We start from the raw sequence: 19534 nt of genomic DNA on the forward strand, positions 1-19534 counted from the left end.
CAGCATTTGCCACAGTCAGCCAATTCCTCCCCCAGCAATGTCTGCCTGCTTCCCTGGGTATCTGTGCCACACACTCCTGGGACCGCCACCTTCCCTGCCAATCCCGCACAGCCTCTTAAATGTTCCTGTCCCTGAGCTCTCTACCTTTAGGAGGGAGAAGAGCTAACATTTATCATGTTCTCACACTGTGCCAGGTCCTGTGTGTAAATGAATTACAGCTAACCCTTGCACAACACAGGTTTAAATTGCACAGGTCCACTTATATGCGGATTTTTCCCAATAAATATACAATCAGCTCTCCCTTTCCCCAGGTTTCACATCCACAGATCTGCCAGCTATGGCTGGGAATCTGCAGATGCTGAGGACCAGCTGTATATATTGTTCTGTACCATTTATACAGCACTTGAACACTCATGGAGCTTGGTTTCTGTAGGGGGTGCTGGAACCAATCCCCCGTGGATACCAAGGGATGACTGAAGCTTTTGAGGGGTCAAAAGTTATACATGGATTTTCAACTGGGGGGTCGGGCCTGAAAACCCTCTGTTGTTCAAGGGTCAACTGTAGTTCATTTAACCCATATATCAACCTTATGTGGGAAGGACTCTTTTTATTACCATTTTGCATAAGTGGAAACTGAGGCACAGGGGGGGTGAAGTAATGTTCTTAAGATCACACAGAAAATAAGTGACAGCACTGGGATTAGAACTTAGGAAGTCTAGCTCCAGAGCCAACTGCCTCTGGATTCATCCATCCATTGATCTAGTCCAATAAATAGTCAGTGAGCACCTCCCAGGTGCCAGTTCCTGGCAGGGTCAGTGGGGGCTCAAGAGAACCAAAAAGCACTCTGCAGAAGCTAAAGTGCAAATCATTCATAACATAAAAAGGATTCTGCTTGGCAAAGGAAACCATCAATAAAATGAAAAGGCAACCTATCCCAGCTGTATGGAATGGGAACAAATATTTGCAAACAACAGATCTGTTGAAGGGTTAACATACAAAATATTTAAACAACTCAAAAACAATAAAACCAGGCTGCATGGACATGCTCCCAGGAGCAAGCTGGAATTACAACTGAAATAAGGAAAGGCTTCCTGAATAATAAACAGAAAACTCACAGGAGAAAACCCTGATACCCAAGAACCGAAGATAGAGACCACATATAGACCAGTAGGAGGGGCAAAGGTGCGAAAAAGCTGGCCTGGCACCCACAGACAGCAACTGAAGTCCAGGAGAGATATCTCAGCTGTGGTGGGATGCCACTGAGAACTCTGGGATCCAATTCCGAAGCTGGGCTCCACAGCAGAGCACCAAACTGAGCACATAGCATCTAGCTGTGAAAAGCAGTGGGGTGCTGTCTGCCAGGGAGTGGCAGCTCAAAGTTCGGGCACCCTCTTGAAGGGCCAATGCACAAAAATTCCCTGTGGAGCCACCCACCTTGTGCTCTGGCAGAGGATGGTGAAGTGGACTGGAGCTGTGAGAGCAGAACCCAGTACTGGGGATTCGGGGGATAGAGCTCAGAAGGCAGACACCCCAAGTTTCCTGGGCTGAGTCATTCCCTCCCACAGCGGAGAACATTTTTCCTCATAGACATTTGCCTTGCTTGGGGGAAAGACAGTCAACACACCCTATTGGAAAAAACCTTGCCCTGAGGCCACTTAAGAGATTAAAAGTAACAATTAGCCTCCAGGCAGAAGCAACTGCCCCACCCTGTTCAAAAAACTCTCGCTGCACCTGAAGGCGATTACCTGGGGGCAATTCAAGTCAGAATCCTATTAGTCTGTATATAGAGACAGTCTATGGAGGCCTCTGAGTCTTTGCCTGATCCAATTATTTAAAAAACAGCCTTTATCACTGTCCTGCACTAGAGATTAAGAGGTGTAGAGTAGCGGTCACCAACTGGTGATCCGAGGACCACTGGCAGTCCATGAGGTCCAAAAGATTGGCGACCACTGGTGTAAAGGATCTACCTAATACATAGTCACAAACCCAAACAGACACCAAAATGAGGAAACAAAGAAACAAACCCCAATGAAAGAACTAGAGAATTCTCCAGAAGAAGAGATAAATGAAGCAGAGATAAGAAATTTATCTAAAACAGAGTTCAGAATAATGATGGTAAAAATGCTCAACAGTATGAAAAACGATATAGTAACTATGAAAAAATAACAGTCTGAGATAAAGAATGACATAACACAAATAAAGAACACATTGGAAGGAAACACAGCAGATTAGGGGAAGCTGAGGATTGAATCAGTGAATTAGAAGACAGAGTTGAAAATGTCACTCAATTAGAGAACCAAAAAGAAAAAACAATTTAAAAATAGGAGGACAGCTTAAGGGAGCTGTGAGACAATGTGAAACCTAACAGTATTAGAATATCAGGTGTGCTGGAAGAGGCAGAAAGGGAGAAAGGAATAGAGGTGTTTGAAGAAATAATGGTAGAAAACTTCCCTAACCTGTAAAAAGCAAAAAGTCACACAAATTCAGGAGGCACAGAGAACCCCAAACAAGAAGAACCCAAACAGACCCACACCCAGACACATCATAATTAAAATGCCCAAAATTAAAGACAAAGAGAGAATCTTAAAGGCAGCAAGAGAAAATTGTTACCTACAAAGGAGTTCTCATAAGGCTGACACCTGATTTCTCATCAGAAACTCTACAGGCCAGAAGGGAATGGCATGAAGTACTCAAGGTAATGAAAAGCAAGGATCTGAGACCAAGATTACTATATCCAGCAAGGTTATCATTTAAAATAGACAGTCAAATAAAGAGCTTCCCAGGCAAAAAAAGGCTAAAAAACTTCATCACCACCAAGTCAGCATTACAAGAAATGCTAAATGAATTGCTGTAAGCAATTGCTGAGAAGAAGAAACAGAGAGAGAAACCTAGCCATACAGAATTAAAATGACTATAAATAAGTACCTCTCAATAATAACCCTAAATATAAATGCAATAAATGTTCCAATCAAAAGGTGTAGGGTAGCTAAATGGATACAAAAACATGGCCCAACTATATGCTGTCTACAAGAGACCCACCTCAAAACAAAAGACTCACACAGGATGAAAGTGAAGGGATGGAAAAAAATTTTCCATGCAAATGGAAAAGAAAAAGAAGCTGGAGTAGCAATAATTATATCCAACAAAATAGACTTCAAAATGAAGGCTATCACAAGAGACAACAAAGGTCACTACATAATACTTAAGGGATCGATCCAACAAGAGGATATAACCCTGATAAACATATATGCACCCGATATAGGTGCACCTAAATATATATTAAAAATTCTAGAGGACATTAACTGAGAGGTTGACAACAATACAGTCATGGTAGGGGACTTTAACACCCCTCTGAATTCCCTGGACAGATCTTCCATACAAAAACTTAACAAGGAAACAGACTCTACCAGTAAAGGACACACTGAATCAGATGAATTTAATAGACATTTATAGAACATTTCACCCCAATGCAGCAGAATATACATTCTTCTCAAGTGCACATGGATCATTTACAAAGATAGACCACATGTTAGGACACAAAACAAGTCTCTAAAAGTTCAAGAATATTGAAATCATACCAAGCATCTTCTCAGATCACAGTGGAATGAAATTAGAAATCAACTACAGTAAAAACACTCAAAACATTCAAATACATGGAGGCTAAATAGCATGTTATTAAACAATGAATGGGTTACCAACGAGATCAAGAAAGAAATAAAAAACGTCCTGGAAACAAATGAAAATGAACACACAACAACCCCAATTCTCTGGAGCACCACAAAAGCAGTCCTGAGAGGGAAGTTCATAGCACTACAGGCATACCTCAAAAAAACAAGAAAAATCAGCAATAAAGAACTAGAAAGAGAACAACAAGAAAAGCCCAGAGTAAGTAGAAGGAAGGAAATAATAAAGATTAGAGCAGAAATAAATAACCTAGAGACTAAAAAAAAACAATACAAAAAATCAATGAAAACCAAGAGCTGGTTCTTTGAAAGGATAAACAAAATTGATAAACCATTATCCAGACTCATCAAGAAACAAAGAGAGAGGACCCAAATAAATAAAATCAGAAACGAAAGTGGAGAAGTAACCACGGACACCACAGAAATACAAAGGATTGTAAGAAAATACTATGAACAACTATATACCAACAAGCTGGACATGTGGATGAAATAGACAAATTCCTAGAAAAATAAAATCTCCCAAAACTGAATCTGGAAGAATAAAAAAACCTGAATAGGTCAATAACAAATGAAGAAATAGAAGCAGTAATCAAAAAACTCCCACCAAACAAAAGCCCAGGTCTGGACAGAGGGGAGTTTTTCCAAACTTTCAAAGCAGAAATAACACCAATACTCCTCAAACTACTTCAGAAAATGCAAGAGGAAGGAACACTTACAAACTCTTTTTATGAGGCCAGCATTATCCTAATTCCAAAACCAGATAAACTACAAAGAAAGAGAATTACAGGCCAATGTCCCTGATGAACACAGATGCTAAAATCCTCAACAAAATATTAGCAAAACACATCCAGCAATATATTAAAAAGATCATACACCATGATCAAGAGGGGTTTATTCCAGGGATGCAAGGCTGGTACAATATTTGCAAATCAATAAACGTGATACATCACATAAACAAAATGAAAGACAAAAATCATATGATCATATCTATAGATACAGAAAGAACATTTGACAAAATCCAATACCGATTTTTGATAGAAACTCTTAGCAAAGTGGGTATAGAGGGTGCACATCTCAACATGATAAAGGCCATATATGACAAACCTACAGCCAACATCATACTCAATGGGCAAAAACTAAAACCATTTCTCCTAAGAACAGGAACAAGACAGGGATGTCCGCTTTCACCACTCCTGTTCGACATAGTACTGGAAGTGCTAGCCATAGTGATTAGACAAGAAGAAGAAATAAAAGGCATCCAAATTGGAAAAGAAGAAGTAAAATTGTCATTATTTGCAGATGACATGATATTATACATAGAAAACCCCAAAGACTCCATCAAAAAGCTACTAGACTTAATAAATGAATTTGGCAATGTAGCAGGATACAAAATTAACACCCAGAAATCTATGGTTTTTTTATACACCAATAATGAACTCACAGAAAGAGAAACTAAAAAAAATAATCCCATTTACCATTGCACCGAAAAAATTAAGATACCTAGGAATAAACTTAACTAAAGAGGTAAAAGACGTATACTCGGAAAACTACAGGACGTTGAAAAAAGAGATAGAGGAAGACATAAACAAATGGAAGAATATACCGTGTTCATGGACTGGTAGAATCAACATCATTAAAATGTCCATACTACCCAAAGCAATCTATAGATTCAATGTAATCCCCATTAAGATACCAACAGAATATTTCACAGACCTAGAATGAACTCTCCAAAAATTCATCTGGAAAAAAAAAAAAAAGACCCCGAATAGTTGCAGCAATCCCGAGAAAGAAGAACAAAGTTGGAGGGATCACAATACCAGATATCAAGCTTTATTACAAAGCCACTGTTCCCAAAACTGCCTGGTATTGGCACAAGAACAGACATATAGACCAATGGAACCAGACAGAGAACTCAGGAATCGACCCAAGACATTATGCTCAATTAATATTTGACAAAGGAGGCAAGAGCATACAATGGAGTCAAGATAGTCTTTTCAATAAATGGTGTTGGGAAAATTGGACAGATACATGCAAAAAAATGAAACTATACCACCAACTTGCACCATATACAGAAATTAAACTCAAAATGGATAAAGGACTTAAACGTAAGACGGGAAACCATAATAATTTAGAAGGCAGCAAAATAGCAGACATATGTCAAAGCTCCTAAGGCAATGGAAACTAAAGAGAAAATAAACAAATGGACTACATCAAACTAAAAAGCTTCTGCACAGAAAAAGAACCATCAACAAAACAACAAGAAAGTCTACTGCATGGGAGAACATATTTGCCAATGTTATCTCCAATAAGGGTTTAATCTCCAACATTTACAGGGAACTCATACTACTTAACAAAAGATAAACAATCCAATCAAAAAATGAGCAAGGGACCTAAATAGACACTTTTCAAAAGAGAACATAAAGAAGGCCAAAAGATATATGAAAACACTAAGGGCCAGTGCACAAATTTGTGCACCTTGAAAGAAACTGTGGGCTGCAAGGCTGCAGTAGGCACAGGGACGGGTCTCAGCCCATCCTCAGTGCCCTTATCCAGCCCCTCCCACCATGGCCCCCGTTCCCCTGTCTGCCAGCAGCCCCTCTCTGGCTGCCACCTCTCCCATGCGCTGACCGTGCTGGCCCCGCTTGCACCTGCTGACAGTGCGGCGCAATTGGGGCCGGCGCCAGCAGCGAGTGCGAGCGGGACTGGCACCATCAGTGGGTGCAAGTAGTGGCTGCTGCCCCGATCGCCCCTCAGGCACAGGGGAGGTGGAGAAGCTCTCGGGGGCAATCAGAGCCAGCAGCCACCACTCGCACCCACTGATGGTGCCAAGTGATCGTGACCAGTGTCAGGCACCGGCAGCGGGTGTGAGCAGCAGCTCCGGTGCTGGCAGTGGGTGTGAGCGGGGCCAGCGCCGGCAACAGGTGCAAGCGCCAGGCAGGACCACAGTGCGTGGGAGCAAAAAATTTTTAGTAACCACAAGGGGCTCACCCCAATGACAGCGACTGGTGCCTCACCTTGGTCTGGTACCCCTGCTCACCTGCTTCACCATCCCACTGGGACCAACGCCCACCATGTTCCACACACGCCCCCTGGTGGTCAGCGCACATCATAGCGACCAGTTGTTCGGTTGTTCTGCCATTTGGTCTATTTGCATATTAGCCTTTTATTATATAGGATGCTCAAAGTCACTAATCATTCGAGAGATGCAAATCAAGACAACAATGAGGTACCATCTCACACCTGTCAGAATGGTTATCATCAACAAACGACAAGTGCTGGAGAGGATGTGGAGAAAAAGGAACCCTCATGCATTGCTGGTGGGAATGCAGACTGGTGCAACCACTGTGGAAAACACTATGGAGTTTCCTCAAAAAACTAAAAATGGAATTCTCATTCGACCCAGTGATCCCACTTCTAGGAATATATCCCAAGAAATCAGAAACACCAATCACAAAAGACATATGCACCCCTATGTTCATAGCAACAAAATTTACAATAGCTAAGATTTGGAAACAGCCTAAGTGCCCATCAGCAGATGAGTGGATTAGAAAACTGTGGTACATCTACACAATGGAATACTATGCTGCTGTAAAAAAGAAGGAATTCTTACCATTTGCAACAGCATGGATGGACCTGGAGAGCATCATTCTAAGCCAGTGGTTCTCAACCTTCCTAATGCCACGACCCTTTAATACAGTTCTTCATGTTGTGGTGACCCCCAACCATAAAATTATTTTCGTTGCTACTTCATAACTGTAATTTTGCTACTGTTATGAATCGTAATGTAAATATCTGATATGCAGGATGTATTTTCAGGGGTCGTGACCCACAGGTTGAGAACCGCTGTAAGCGAAATAAGCCAGTTGGAGAAAGATAAATATCATATGATCTCACTCATTTGTGGAATGTAATGAACAACATAAACTGATGAACAAAAATAGAGCCAGAGGGGGGAAATATTCTAGCATATAATAGAAACAATCCTGTTATTTGCAGATTTTTAATATTTCCTACAACTTTTGTGATATCATACTATGTTAGTACAGTTTTGGTAATATTATTATACTTAAAATCCTTTTATTCTTGAAATATTAATGTTTATTCCATGTAATATTATTATATGTAAGATCATTTTTCTTGAATAATTGGTGTTTATTGCATGTAACATTATTATATTTAAGATTTTTTTCTTGAAATATTAAGGTTTGTCCTGACCAGTTTGGCTCAGTGGATAGAGCGTCAGCCTGTGGACTGAAGGGTCCCAGGTGTGATTCCGGTCAAGGGCATGTACCTTGGTTGCGGACACATCCCCAGTGGGGTGTGTGCAGGAGGCAGCTGATCGATGTTTCTCTCTCATCAATGTTTTTAACTCTCTATCCCTCTCCCTTCCTCTCTGTAAAAAATCAATTTTTTAAAAGTGATTTTTCTGCTAAAAAAAAAAAAAAGAAATATTAAGGTTTACTGCATGTAGGGAGGGGGGTAAGAGATCAACCGAAGGACTTGTATGCATGCATATAAGCATAACCAATGGACATAAGACACTGGGGAGTGGGGGGGGGGGGCAGGGGATTGTCAAGGGCGGGGAAGAAAAAAAGGACACATATGTAATACCCTTTGTAATACTTTAAGCAATAATAAAAAATAAAATAAATAAAAAATTTAATAAAAATAAAAAAAATAAAATTAAGCTGCAGGGAAAAGGAACTCAGTGGGACCCTTTCCCCTCCCTACGTGAGAGTCTGTACTTGCTCTTTAATAAATCTCCACCTTTGCTAGACCAAAAAAAAAAAGGTTTACTGCATGTAACATTATTATATTTAAAATCATTTTTCTTGAAATAAAAAAAACTGAAAAAAGAAAAGTAATACTGAGAAAAGAGGAACTGATGGTGTTTTTAAATTTAAAAAAATTTAAAAAGCAATAAAACCAGTAACCCAATTTTAAAATAGGCAAAGGACCTAAATAGACATTTTTCCCAAAGAGGACATATAGGTACATTATAAGGTGCTCACCATCACTAATCATCAGAGAAATGCAAATCAAAACCCCTTCACACCTGTCAAAATGGCTATCATCAAAAAGACAACAGATGAGCCCCGTTGGCCGGCGTGGCTCGTGGCTCCGTGCTTGAGCGTTGACCAATGAACCAGGCAATCAGGGTTCGATTCTCGGTCAGGGCACATGCCTGGATTGTGGGCTCCATCCCCAGTAGGGGGCGTGCAGGAGGCAGCTGATAGATGATTCTCTCTATCATTGATGTTTCTATCTCTCCCTTTCCCTTCCTCTCTGAAATCAATGAAAGTATTAAAAAAAATAAATAAATAAAAGACGAGATGACAAGGGTGGCAAGAATGTGGAGAAAAGGGAACTTTTTTCCATGGTGCTGAGAATGTAAATTGGTACAGTCAATATGGAGAACAGTATGGAGGTTCCTCAAAAAATTAAAAATAGAACTATCATATGATCCAGCAATCCCACTTCTGGGTAAATATCCAAAGGAACTGAAACCATTATTTCAGATACCTGTACCCCACATTTATTGCAGCATATTCACAATAGCCATGATAGGGAAACAGCCTAAGTATCTGTCAATGGATAAGTGAATGAAGGACAAATGTCAGTGGATATACATATACCCACACACAATGGAAAATTATTCAGCCTTTTTTAAAAAAGGAAGTCCTGTCATTTGTGTCAACAAGAATGAACCTGGAGGGCATTATACTAAGTTAAATAAGCCAGTTAGAGAAAGACAAATACCACATGATATCACTCACATTTGGAATCTAAAAACAATAATAGTAAGTCAAACTTATAGAAACAGAAACAAAGAATAGAAAAGTGAGTGGAGCGGGGAATAGGGAGAGGTTAGTTTTACAGACTTTCAGTTATGAGTTTTAAAAAATGGGTCAACTTCCCTCCAGACTGTTCAGGGCTTTACAAATCACAAGATTTGATGGCATATACACAACATTTTTGTAGCTCAGTACCTCTGTTTCACAAAGTTACAAATAATCTGTAACTTTAAAAGTACATTGGTTTTATTTTTAAATGACTAATACATTCACATGATTAAAAATATACTTTCTGTCTAATTTATTCTTGGTCAGTATTGTTAGGTTAGGTAGCTCAGGAGGCAGCGTAGGAAATAAAGAGAGTCGAGTCAATCAGAAAAGAAAGAAAAGGAAAGGTTTTATTCTGCGTCCCCGGGCGACCCACAAACCCCAAAGACAGGGCCAGTGGATTCGCGCCAACAGGGAGGGGGGCGCTTTTTTTATACTGCGGTTGGGTGAGGGGCGGGGACATGAGCTGAGGAAGCTCCCGCCACAAGGGGTCGGCAGGGTATTCAGGAAGGAGTCAGTATCTGTGTGGGGGTCGTGTGGATTCCAGGGAGGAGCCGGTATCTGTGTCTGGCACACTGATCTGTTAGAAATTCCAGGGAGGGTCCATTATCTCATCACACGTCTGCATGTATCTGATCCTGGGCTCTCTCCGACCTAACAAGTATGCCCTGGCCAGGAGGCTCAGTTGACTGGAGCCATCATCAGGTACACCAAAAGGTTGTGGGTTTGATACCCAGTCAGGGCGTATATAGGAAGCAACTGATTGGTGTTTCTTTTCTTTTTTTAAATATATTTTTTATTGATTTCAGAGAGGAAGGGAGAAGGAGAGAGATAGAAACATCAATGAGAGAGAACCATTGATTGGCTGCCTCCTGCACACCCCACACTGGGGATCGAGCTGCAAACTGGACACATGCCCTGACGGAAAATCGGACCATGACCTCCTGGTTCATAGATCGATGCTCAACCACTGAGCCACGCTGATCAGTGTTTCTTTCTCCCTCCCCCCCACTCCCTCTCTCCCTTCCCCTCTCTGAAATAAATTTGAAAACATTTAAATGTAAAATATAACAAGGTATGAAGTGGGAGGTCTCATTCTCACCTCTTTCTCAACCTGACCTTCCCCCACTCCCACTGCTGTAAGTAGCATTGATTTCTTTTGTATCCTTCCATCATTTTTCCAAGTATTATTTCCCTCCGTTTTCTTATAATAGGTAATGAACTACATACATTAGTGTATATCACTTAATGTATTCTGGAGATACAGGGAGTCCCCTCATTGTTTTTTTACAGGTGCCCAGTATTCCACTTAGTGTGTGTGTTATGTGTTATTGGTTATTCCCTGCTGATGGACATTTGCTTTGTTCCCAGGCCTTTGCTATTACAACACATTCTGTAGTCAGCTGTGCACTTTACAAAGGTGCAGTTTATAGCACAGCTATTGTCGATTTCTAGGAGATGGAATTAGTGTGCTGAGGAAGGCCCCTGTGGTCCATTTGCAATGCTGGCTACAACCATACCCTTGTACACACATCATTCTGTATGTGCAGTTGTATTAAGGATAAACTACCAAAAACAGGATTGCTGGGTTACAGGGTAGATGCATTTGTCATTTGGACAGATTTTGCCATCCATCTTCCCTCTCATAACATCATGTGAGAGTGCCTGTTTCCCCACAAACTCACCACCAGACCTCATTGTCAAATATTTGGATTTTTGCCAATCTGATAAGTAAAAAAATGGTAGTGCATTGCAGTTTTAATTCACATTTCTCCTGTTATGGGAGCAGTTAATCATCTTTTCAGGTTATTTCTTTCATGTTAGTTGTTCAGTGAAATGATGATGCCCTGGGCTTATTTTTCTTTTGGGGTGCTGGTACTTTTGTTCTTGATTTCTAGGAGCTTTTATATATTAACTTATTGTAACTTTGTTAGTAATAGGAGTTGCACCTATTTTTTCAAGTTCATCATTTTGCACCTATTTTTTCAAGTTCATCATTTTGTCTTTTGACTTTGCTTATGTTATTGTTGTTGTTTTTGGGACATGCAGAATATTTAACTTTTATGTAGAAAATAATTTAAAATTTTTAATGAAATAGATAATACAGAAATACATTCCTCTTGTAAAGAAACTCAGAACTTACAGCTATGATTGAGGTCACCTTTGTCCCCAATTCTGTTCTCATCCCACCTCTCCAAAGGCTGCCACTATTATCCACTCTTCAGTTTTTTATTTCTGCATCTCCATTCATATATAAATCTGCATTAAAACTATATAGCAGCCCTCACCAGTTTGGCTCAATGGAGAGAGTGTCGGCCTGTGGACTGAAGGGTCACAGGTTCGATTCCGGTCAAGGGCATGTATCTTGATTGTGGGCACAACCCCAGTAGAGGGAGTGCAGGAGGCAACTGATCGATGTTTCTCTCTCATCGATGTTTCTAACTCTCTATCTCTCTCCCTTCCTCTCTGTAAAAAATCAATAAAATATATTTTTAAAAAACTATATAGCATTGTTTTATGGTTTCCCAAGTTCTTCATGGTTGATGGAGTTCTTGACAGTTTGTAAGACACATCGCCATTAATAAGCACTTTGCAGGTTCCAAACTTTTGCTTTAGTTTGGAAAGCCCTGTTTGGTAGTTGAAAACACATTAAAAGCTACTAATTTATTCTTGGTCAGTACTGTTTGGGGGTTTTCTTTATTTTTTGATCTGCAAATATATTTTTTTAAAATATATTTTATTGAGTTTTTACAGAGAGGAAGGGAGAGAAGTAGAGAGCTAGAAACATCAATGAGAGAGAAACATTGATCAGCTGCCTCCTGCACATCTCCCACTGGGGATGTGCCCGCAACCCAGGTACATGCCCTTGACCAGAATCGAACCCAGGACCCCTCAGTCCACAGGCCGACGCTCTATCCACTGAGCCAAACTGGTTTTGGCATGCAAATATTTTTGAATGTATCTCTAAATTTAAAATTTTCTTTTTAAAAGTATCTTTGTAGGAATATAATTCACACACCATAAAATTCATCCATTTAAAATGTATAATTCAATGACTTTTTTTTTTTTTAGTATATTCACAGAATTGTGCAAGCATCCCTACACTCTAATTTTACAACATTTTAATCACCTCCCAAAAGAAACCCGATACCCTTTGGCAGTCACTTCCCATTTCCCCCACCCAGGCACCACTAATCTACTTCCTGTCTTTATAGATTTGCCTATTCTGGACACTTCATATAAATGGAATTGTAGGCTTTTTTTTTTAATTTAACAAGCCACAATGTCATTATCACCCCCAACCAAAACTAAAACCAAAAAATACTTGCAATTCTTTAAATCATCAAATATCTAGTTGGTGTTCAAATATTCAAATCTCATAAATATCACATATAATTTTTTGTAACTTCTTTGAACCAGGATCCAAACAAGGCCCACCTATTGCAATTGATTGATATTTCTTCTTCTTTTTTTGTAAATATATTTTTATTGATTTCAGAGAGGAAGGGAGAAGAAGAGAGAGATAGAAACATCAATGATGAAAGAGAATCATTGATCTGGCTGCCTCCCACACACCTCACACTGGAGATCAAGCCTGCAACCCAGGCATGTGCCCTGACTAAGAATCAACCTCCTGGTACATAGGTCAAAGCTCAACTACTGAGTCATGCTGGAGGGGCTGGTTGACATTTCTTTAAATCTACTGCTCCCCTCCATCACTTTTGGATTTTTTTTGTTGGCGGGGGGGGGGGGGGGGGGGTGGCACTTTATCTCCTGGAGACCCAGGTCCTGTAGAAGCCTGGCAGAAGTACAATGTGAGCAATATGTATAATTTAAAATTTTCTAGGACCTATGCTTTAGAAAAAGGAAAAAGAAAGCTGTGAAATTATTATTATTTTAATCTTCACCCAAGAATATTTTTTCCATTGATTTTTACAGAGAGTGGAAGGGAGGTGGGGGGGGGGGGAGAGAGAGAGAGAGAGAGAGAGAGAGAGATGTGAGAGAGACACATTGGTTGGTTGCCTCCCCCATGCTTCCCGAGACTGGGGCCAGGGATCAAACCTGCAACCTAGGTATGTGCCGTTGACTGAAATCGAACCTATAACTTTTCAGTGGGTGAGCTGACACTCAACCAATGCTCAATACCAGCTAGGGCACATGAAATTATTTTTTTAAATAGGTTTTATTGATTTTTAGAGAGAGAGGAAAAGAGAGGGATAGAAACATCCATGCGAAACTTTAATTGGCTGCCTCCTGCACGCCCCCTACTGAGGATGCAACCCACAACCCGGACATGTGCCCTGACTGGGAATCAACCTGTGATCTCTTGGTTCCTGGGTCTACACTCAACCACTGAGCCACACTGGCCAGGCTATTTTTAACAATATGTTTTTTTAACCTAATGTATCCAAAATATGATTTCAACATATATTCAATTTGAAAATTATTAAATATTTTACATTCTTTTTTTCATAGTAAGTCTTCAGGATCCAGTATGTATTGTTTCCACTTTGAGCATGTCTCAGTTTGCTGCAGCCACGATCCAAATGCTCAGTAGTTACATGTGGCTCGTGGCTCTCATTAGACAGTGCTGTGCTTGTAGTTTCCCACAGTGTGGAACTCGCTGATGCAACTTTGTCGTGGTACTTACTGTGTGTGTTCCTTTGTCCCCTATGTTTCCTGTAGACTTGGACTTGGGTCAAGAAGCTCGATCAGTCTTTTAGGTGTGGAATTTTTATTTCTGTTTGCTTTTGTTTGTTTTTTTGTGGTGCTGCATTTGCCTATCAGGAGGCACATCCTGTCCAGGCCTCCTCTGTTGTGATATCAGCAGCCCTCCTGTCAATGCTCAGACACATGAGTTCATTAGAGATGAACCATCTTCTCATTTCTAAACGTTTGAGCATTTACCAAGCTTTATGTGGTTTTCTGAACTCTTCACAAATCTTCATATTTTTACAATGTGCTTTTCAGTTTATTTTTTTTAAAGATTTTTTTGTTGATTTCAGAGAGGAAGGGAGAGGGAGAGAGAGATAGAAACATCAGTGATGAGAGAGAATCATTGATCTTCTGCTTCCCACATGCCCCACCCTGGGATCAAGCCCGAAACCCGGGCATGTGCCCTGACTGGAAATCAAACCGTGACCTCCTGGTTCGTAGGTTCACACTCAACCACTGAGCACACCAGTCAGGCTTACATTTCTTTATGGTTTAAAAAACAAGTTCAGGATTTTTTAAAAGGGACTTTTAAATTAAAAAAAAATTGTAACAGTTATGCCCGGCCATAAGAGAGTACGGTTTAAGTAAATCCTGTAATCTGCATGGTCCGGGGAGGTTTTTCTAGAAGAGAATACTGAAGCAAAAGCTGAAAGGTACCATGTGAAGATGGGTGGGGGTGGGGGTGGGGTGGGAAGGTTGTAGCATCCCAGGTGAAGGAGACAGCAAGCTGAAAGGTGGGAACAGAGGGATGCAAAGGAGGCCTTGTGGCTGGAGAGAGCTGTTGATGGCAAAAGAGGAAGAAATAAAGTCTGAGAGGTGAAGGGGGCAGATATGCAGGGCCTAGTTGGCTGCAGGGAGAACTTTGACTATTAAGTTGAATAAGATGGAGCCAAGGGAGGATTCTGAGTGGAAGGACGGGGCGGGGGGGGGGGCGGGGGGGGCGGGGGCGGGAATGTGACCTGACTCAGATGTTTCCAGGGTCCCTTCACCTGTGTGTAGGGGACAGACTTTGGGAACAGATGGGGAAGAGGGAGACCAGGGAGGAGGTTGCTATGATGGTCCAATGGGAGACAATGCGGGGGGGCCTGGATGAGGTCCATTAAAGGGGGGAAAGTGTGTGGATCCTAGATCTGTCGAAAGCAGAGCTGACAGATTTGCTGATGGGTCAGGGGTGGGTGGTGAGATAAAAGAGAGGAATCAAGGATGACTCCTGAGATGGGTAAGACTGTGGGAGGATAGGTTTTGAAATCAAAAGTTCAGTTTGGGCCATTTCCAATTTGGGGTACAGATCCACAAAGAGTTGTCAGGTAGGGTTTCAGCTGGTTTGGATTCTGAAGAGCAGTCAGGGCTGGGATGCAGACTTGGCCATCAGTGGTGTGAGGTGACATCCAGAGCCTTGGCCCTCAACGATATCTCCATGGAGAGTGTATATTTAAAGAAAATGATGCAAATTCCGGGCCTGGAGTCGCTCAACTTTTGGGATCTGAAAGAGAAAAATACTTCAACATAGGAAACTGACAATAGTCAGAGAAGAAGGCATTTCAAAAGAAGGGAGTGGGCAAATGGATGACAAAGAGAGAGCAGCAAATCACAAGAGCAGAGTCCAGGACTGAATGGAGGGGATGGAGTTCCAGGCCCCCAGTGGGCAAGGGAGCACTTTTAAGGGGACAATGTCACACTGCATCATAAAGGGAGGAGATAGTTCTGTGGAGTGAGGGTAGAAGGTGAGGAGTTCCTGTGTGATTATGTCTCCACATTTTGCGGTTTCTAGAGCCCTTCATGATTTGCAAAGCATGTTACTCATTTAGAAAGCATTTTGCAAAGTTCTTGACTACAAAGCACTTTTTAGAGACAGAAAATTTCGCTTTTGTTCATACCCAGAGCAGCATTTCTCAAACTGCATGTGGCAACCTACCTGTGGATCATGAAATTAGTTTCGTTAAGTCATGACCAACATCTTTAGAAATAAAATAGAACATTACAGAGTGAGTTGCACAGTGAAAGTCAGAATTGTGTCATGAAACCTCTTTTTTATGAAAATGTGTTCTTACTGTGGGTGCAGTCAAAACATTTGAAAAACTGCCTTAGAGAGCCTCTTGCATAGGAGATCAGCACCAGAATATTCCATCTAAGTGTTGCCTGCAAAGTAAAACACTGGAAACAGCCTCAATGTCCGTCATCAGGAGAATAAAGAGTTTTATTTTTCTAAAACAGGAATACTGCAATGAAATGAATTCATTTGATCTAGATATCAACATGGATAGATCTAGAAAACATATAGTTGGCCTAGCTGGTTTGGCTCAGTGGGTAGAGCATTGGCCTGAGGACCAAAGGGTCCTGAGTTCAATTCTGGTCAAGGGCACGTACGTTAGTTGCAGGCTTCCCCCCGGCCCAGGCCCTGGTCAGGGCTCATGCAGGAGGCAACCAATTGATGTGTTTCTCTCACATTGATGTTTCTCTTTATTTTCCCCTCTCTCTTCTACTCTCCCTAAAAATCAATGGAAAAATATCATCAGATGAGGATTAACAAGAAAAAGAAAAAAAGAAAACATACAATAGAGTGAAAAAAAGCAAGTTTCAAATTACATGATCCTTTAAATTTAAAAAATGCACAGGATACTGTATATATTTTTTTTGTAGAAAAATGTTGGGATATAGGTAGTAAAAGTATTGACACATGTTTAGGATAGTGGGTACCTTGGGTGCAAGGTGGGTCCAGAGAAGGATATCAGATAGGACTCCAATCATACCTGTAATGTTTTAGTTCTAAAATATGTAAAAAAAATGTAGTATTTGAAAAATATCTCCTCATGAGCATTTGTTAACCCTGGGTGATGGGCATATGACTCTTTGTTACCAGGTGAAATTCAGAGGCCTCCATGCGTCAGGTGTCAATTATTTAGTTGCTGGAAATGTGGGAGGGGCATTGGGAAAGGGACAGAGGTTGAGGCAAGTATTAATCAGGGGGCTGGCCTGGAGGAAAGAGTAGTTACCTAACTTGGAGACAGAAGGAGCTGTGTGGACAGGGCTGTAGGACTCACCGTGGAGCAAGGGGCACAGCCAGCACAGGGAGGAAGCCAGGGCAAGAAATGCCACAGCTCCATCCTCCACCTACAGTCAGAGGACCAAGAGAGCCTATGGTGCAGGCCATGGGGGCCATCAGGCAGGGGAAGCGGGGAAGACGGTAGGGTGGAGAGTGGCCTGTAAGGGCACACCAGGACAGCACATAGGGAGCGCAGGGCAGCATGTGCTACTACACAAGTGCTTAGTTTCATCAGGTCACATCTTACAATCTCTGAAATAGAATGTATCTTACAATGGATGGTGGCTCACCTTTGTGGAAAAACAGCATTTTAACATTTTAATGGCTGGTACAGCCATGCCAGTGCCAACATGCTGACTGCCAGCCTTAGGTGCTGGTGATATGATTCTGGACCTTTCTGTCTTCATGAAAAGTCCAGAGTTGTTTTAAGAAGAGCATTGAAGCTCCCAGGCCACCCCTCTGACCTCCTTCCCCACCCCTGCCCACACCCAGGCCATGGACAGCCAGAAGCAGTTCAGCAGTCCGGAAATCCAGTTCCTGCTGTCGTGCTCTGAAGCGGATGAAAACGAGATGATCAACTGTGAGGAGTTCGCCAACCGCTTCCAGGAGCCAGCCCGCGAAATCGGCTTCAACGTGGCGGTGCTGCTGATCGACCTGTCAGAGCATGTGCCGCACGACCCGCGCCTGCGCAACTTCCTGGAGCTGGCCGACAGCATCCTGGAGTACTTCCGGCCCTACCTGGGCCGCATCGAGATCATGGGCGCCTCTCGCCGCATTGAGCGCATCTATTTCGAGATCTCAGAGACCAACCGCACCCAGTGGGAGATGCCCCAGGTCAGAGGGCCTGCATGCTGGCTCCCCGGGTTGGGGGTGACGCTCCTCGCACCCTTGGACTCCACGCAGGGCTATGCATGCTTTGTACATCTGGTCTGAAGACCCTGGTGGGCCTTTGCTCTGCTCCTACAAGCTCATGCCCACCCTTTTGCACACATTTTATGGGTCCTGCAGTGCCCTTGTACACCCTCAGTTCCCCCTTGTCCACCTTCTGCAGCCTTGGCGCACACATAGATGCACACCCCTAGTATGTGAAGCAGAGTCTGTGTGCCCTCACTGTGGTGCTAGCACACTATGCCTACCATTTGCACACTTATCCTGGGAGCCCTTATGGTCCTGATGCAACCAAGCCCACACCTTCATCTACTGGAACCCACCTCCCTTGCTCACCTTCCCAGCAGACACCAGTTTGCCCTCTTTTGGCCCTGGCCTATCCATGCCCACATTTTTGCACACTCACTTTGGGGGTTCTGGGGGCCATGATATGCTAGCCTAGCCCTCACCAGCCACCATATATGCCCACAGGTCCCAGCACACAATGCCCATCCCAGTTATTCTGGTCCCACATGTAGGTACACATCTCTTACACACTCACTTGGAGGATGCAGTGCTGGCATGCCATATGGTTGTCCATTCACCTCCCACATGCCCTCACTGTAGCCCTGGCACACTCATAATCACCCATGCACACTTTGGACGACCCTTTCAAACCCCCATAAGAGCCCCCACATGTCCTTAGTGACCAGGCCTACTTCTTGGCCCTGTCTCAGCCCCTCCTATGCCCAACCCAAAAGTTTTCATGTCTTTACACATTCACTTACCCCAAGAGTACACTCATGTGGCCCTAGAACACCTCCTGCCCACCTGACACACTTAGCTTGCATGTGGTTCCTATCATTCACTCTCTCTCACTCCCACATGCCCCTCACACACCCTCAGTCCCCAGCTGTGCCCCTGTTGTCCCGGTGGACCTCCTGCTCACACACACATTGCACACCAGCCTGCGTGCGTACCCCTTGCATGCCCCTTAAACTCACGCTTCCATTTTGTTCCTCAGATGCCCCGAGGCACCTGCATACTCCTCCACATGCTCTTGCACACCCTTTCCCACTTATAGCCCATGAAGCTTATACCTCCACAACCTCCTCAACAACCAGGCCCTCCGTGTCTCCTCAGTGGACACCTGGCTCATGCACAGCTGGGCTCATGTCCCACACTGAGCCCTGTCTTCATATCCTGGGCCCTCACACCGACTCCTGGGGCCCACTTGCACATTTATATCTGCTTCACATACACTGACCCTATGAATCGTAGGCCCTTCCCACACCAGCACTCTCCCCACACCCTGTTTTGGCTCAGTCCCTTGCATGCCTGCGCCATGTGCCCATCTCCACATGTACAATGAGCCCCACATG

The 19534-nt window shown here is 42.6% G+C and overlaps 1 protein-coding gene across 1 annotated transcript in view; it reads left to right on the top strand.

The window, feature by feature from the left end:
- RYR1 (ryanodine receptor 1) overlaps window positions 1–19534 on the top strand; it is a 127174-nt gene that overhangs the window by 93213 nt on the left and 14427 nt on the right. The window contains 1 exon segment of the mRNA XM_023760566.1: window positions 17778–18119. Within this exon segment, the coding sequence (XP_023616334.1) occupies window positions 17778–18119 (342 nt within the window).

Source organism: Myotis lucifugus, unplaced genomic scaffold (genome assembly GCF_000147115.1).
Source record: "Myotis lucifugus unplaced genomic scaffold, Myoluc2.0 scaffold_185, whole genome shotgun sequence".
In the NCBI taxonomy this organism is placed as follows: domain Eukaryota; kingdom Metazoa; phylum Chordata; class Mammalia; order Chiroptera; family Vespertilionidae; genus Myotis; species Myotis lucifugus.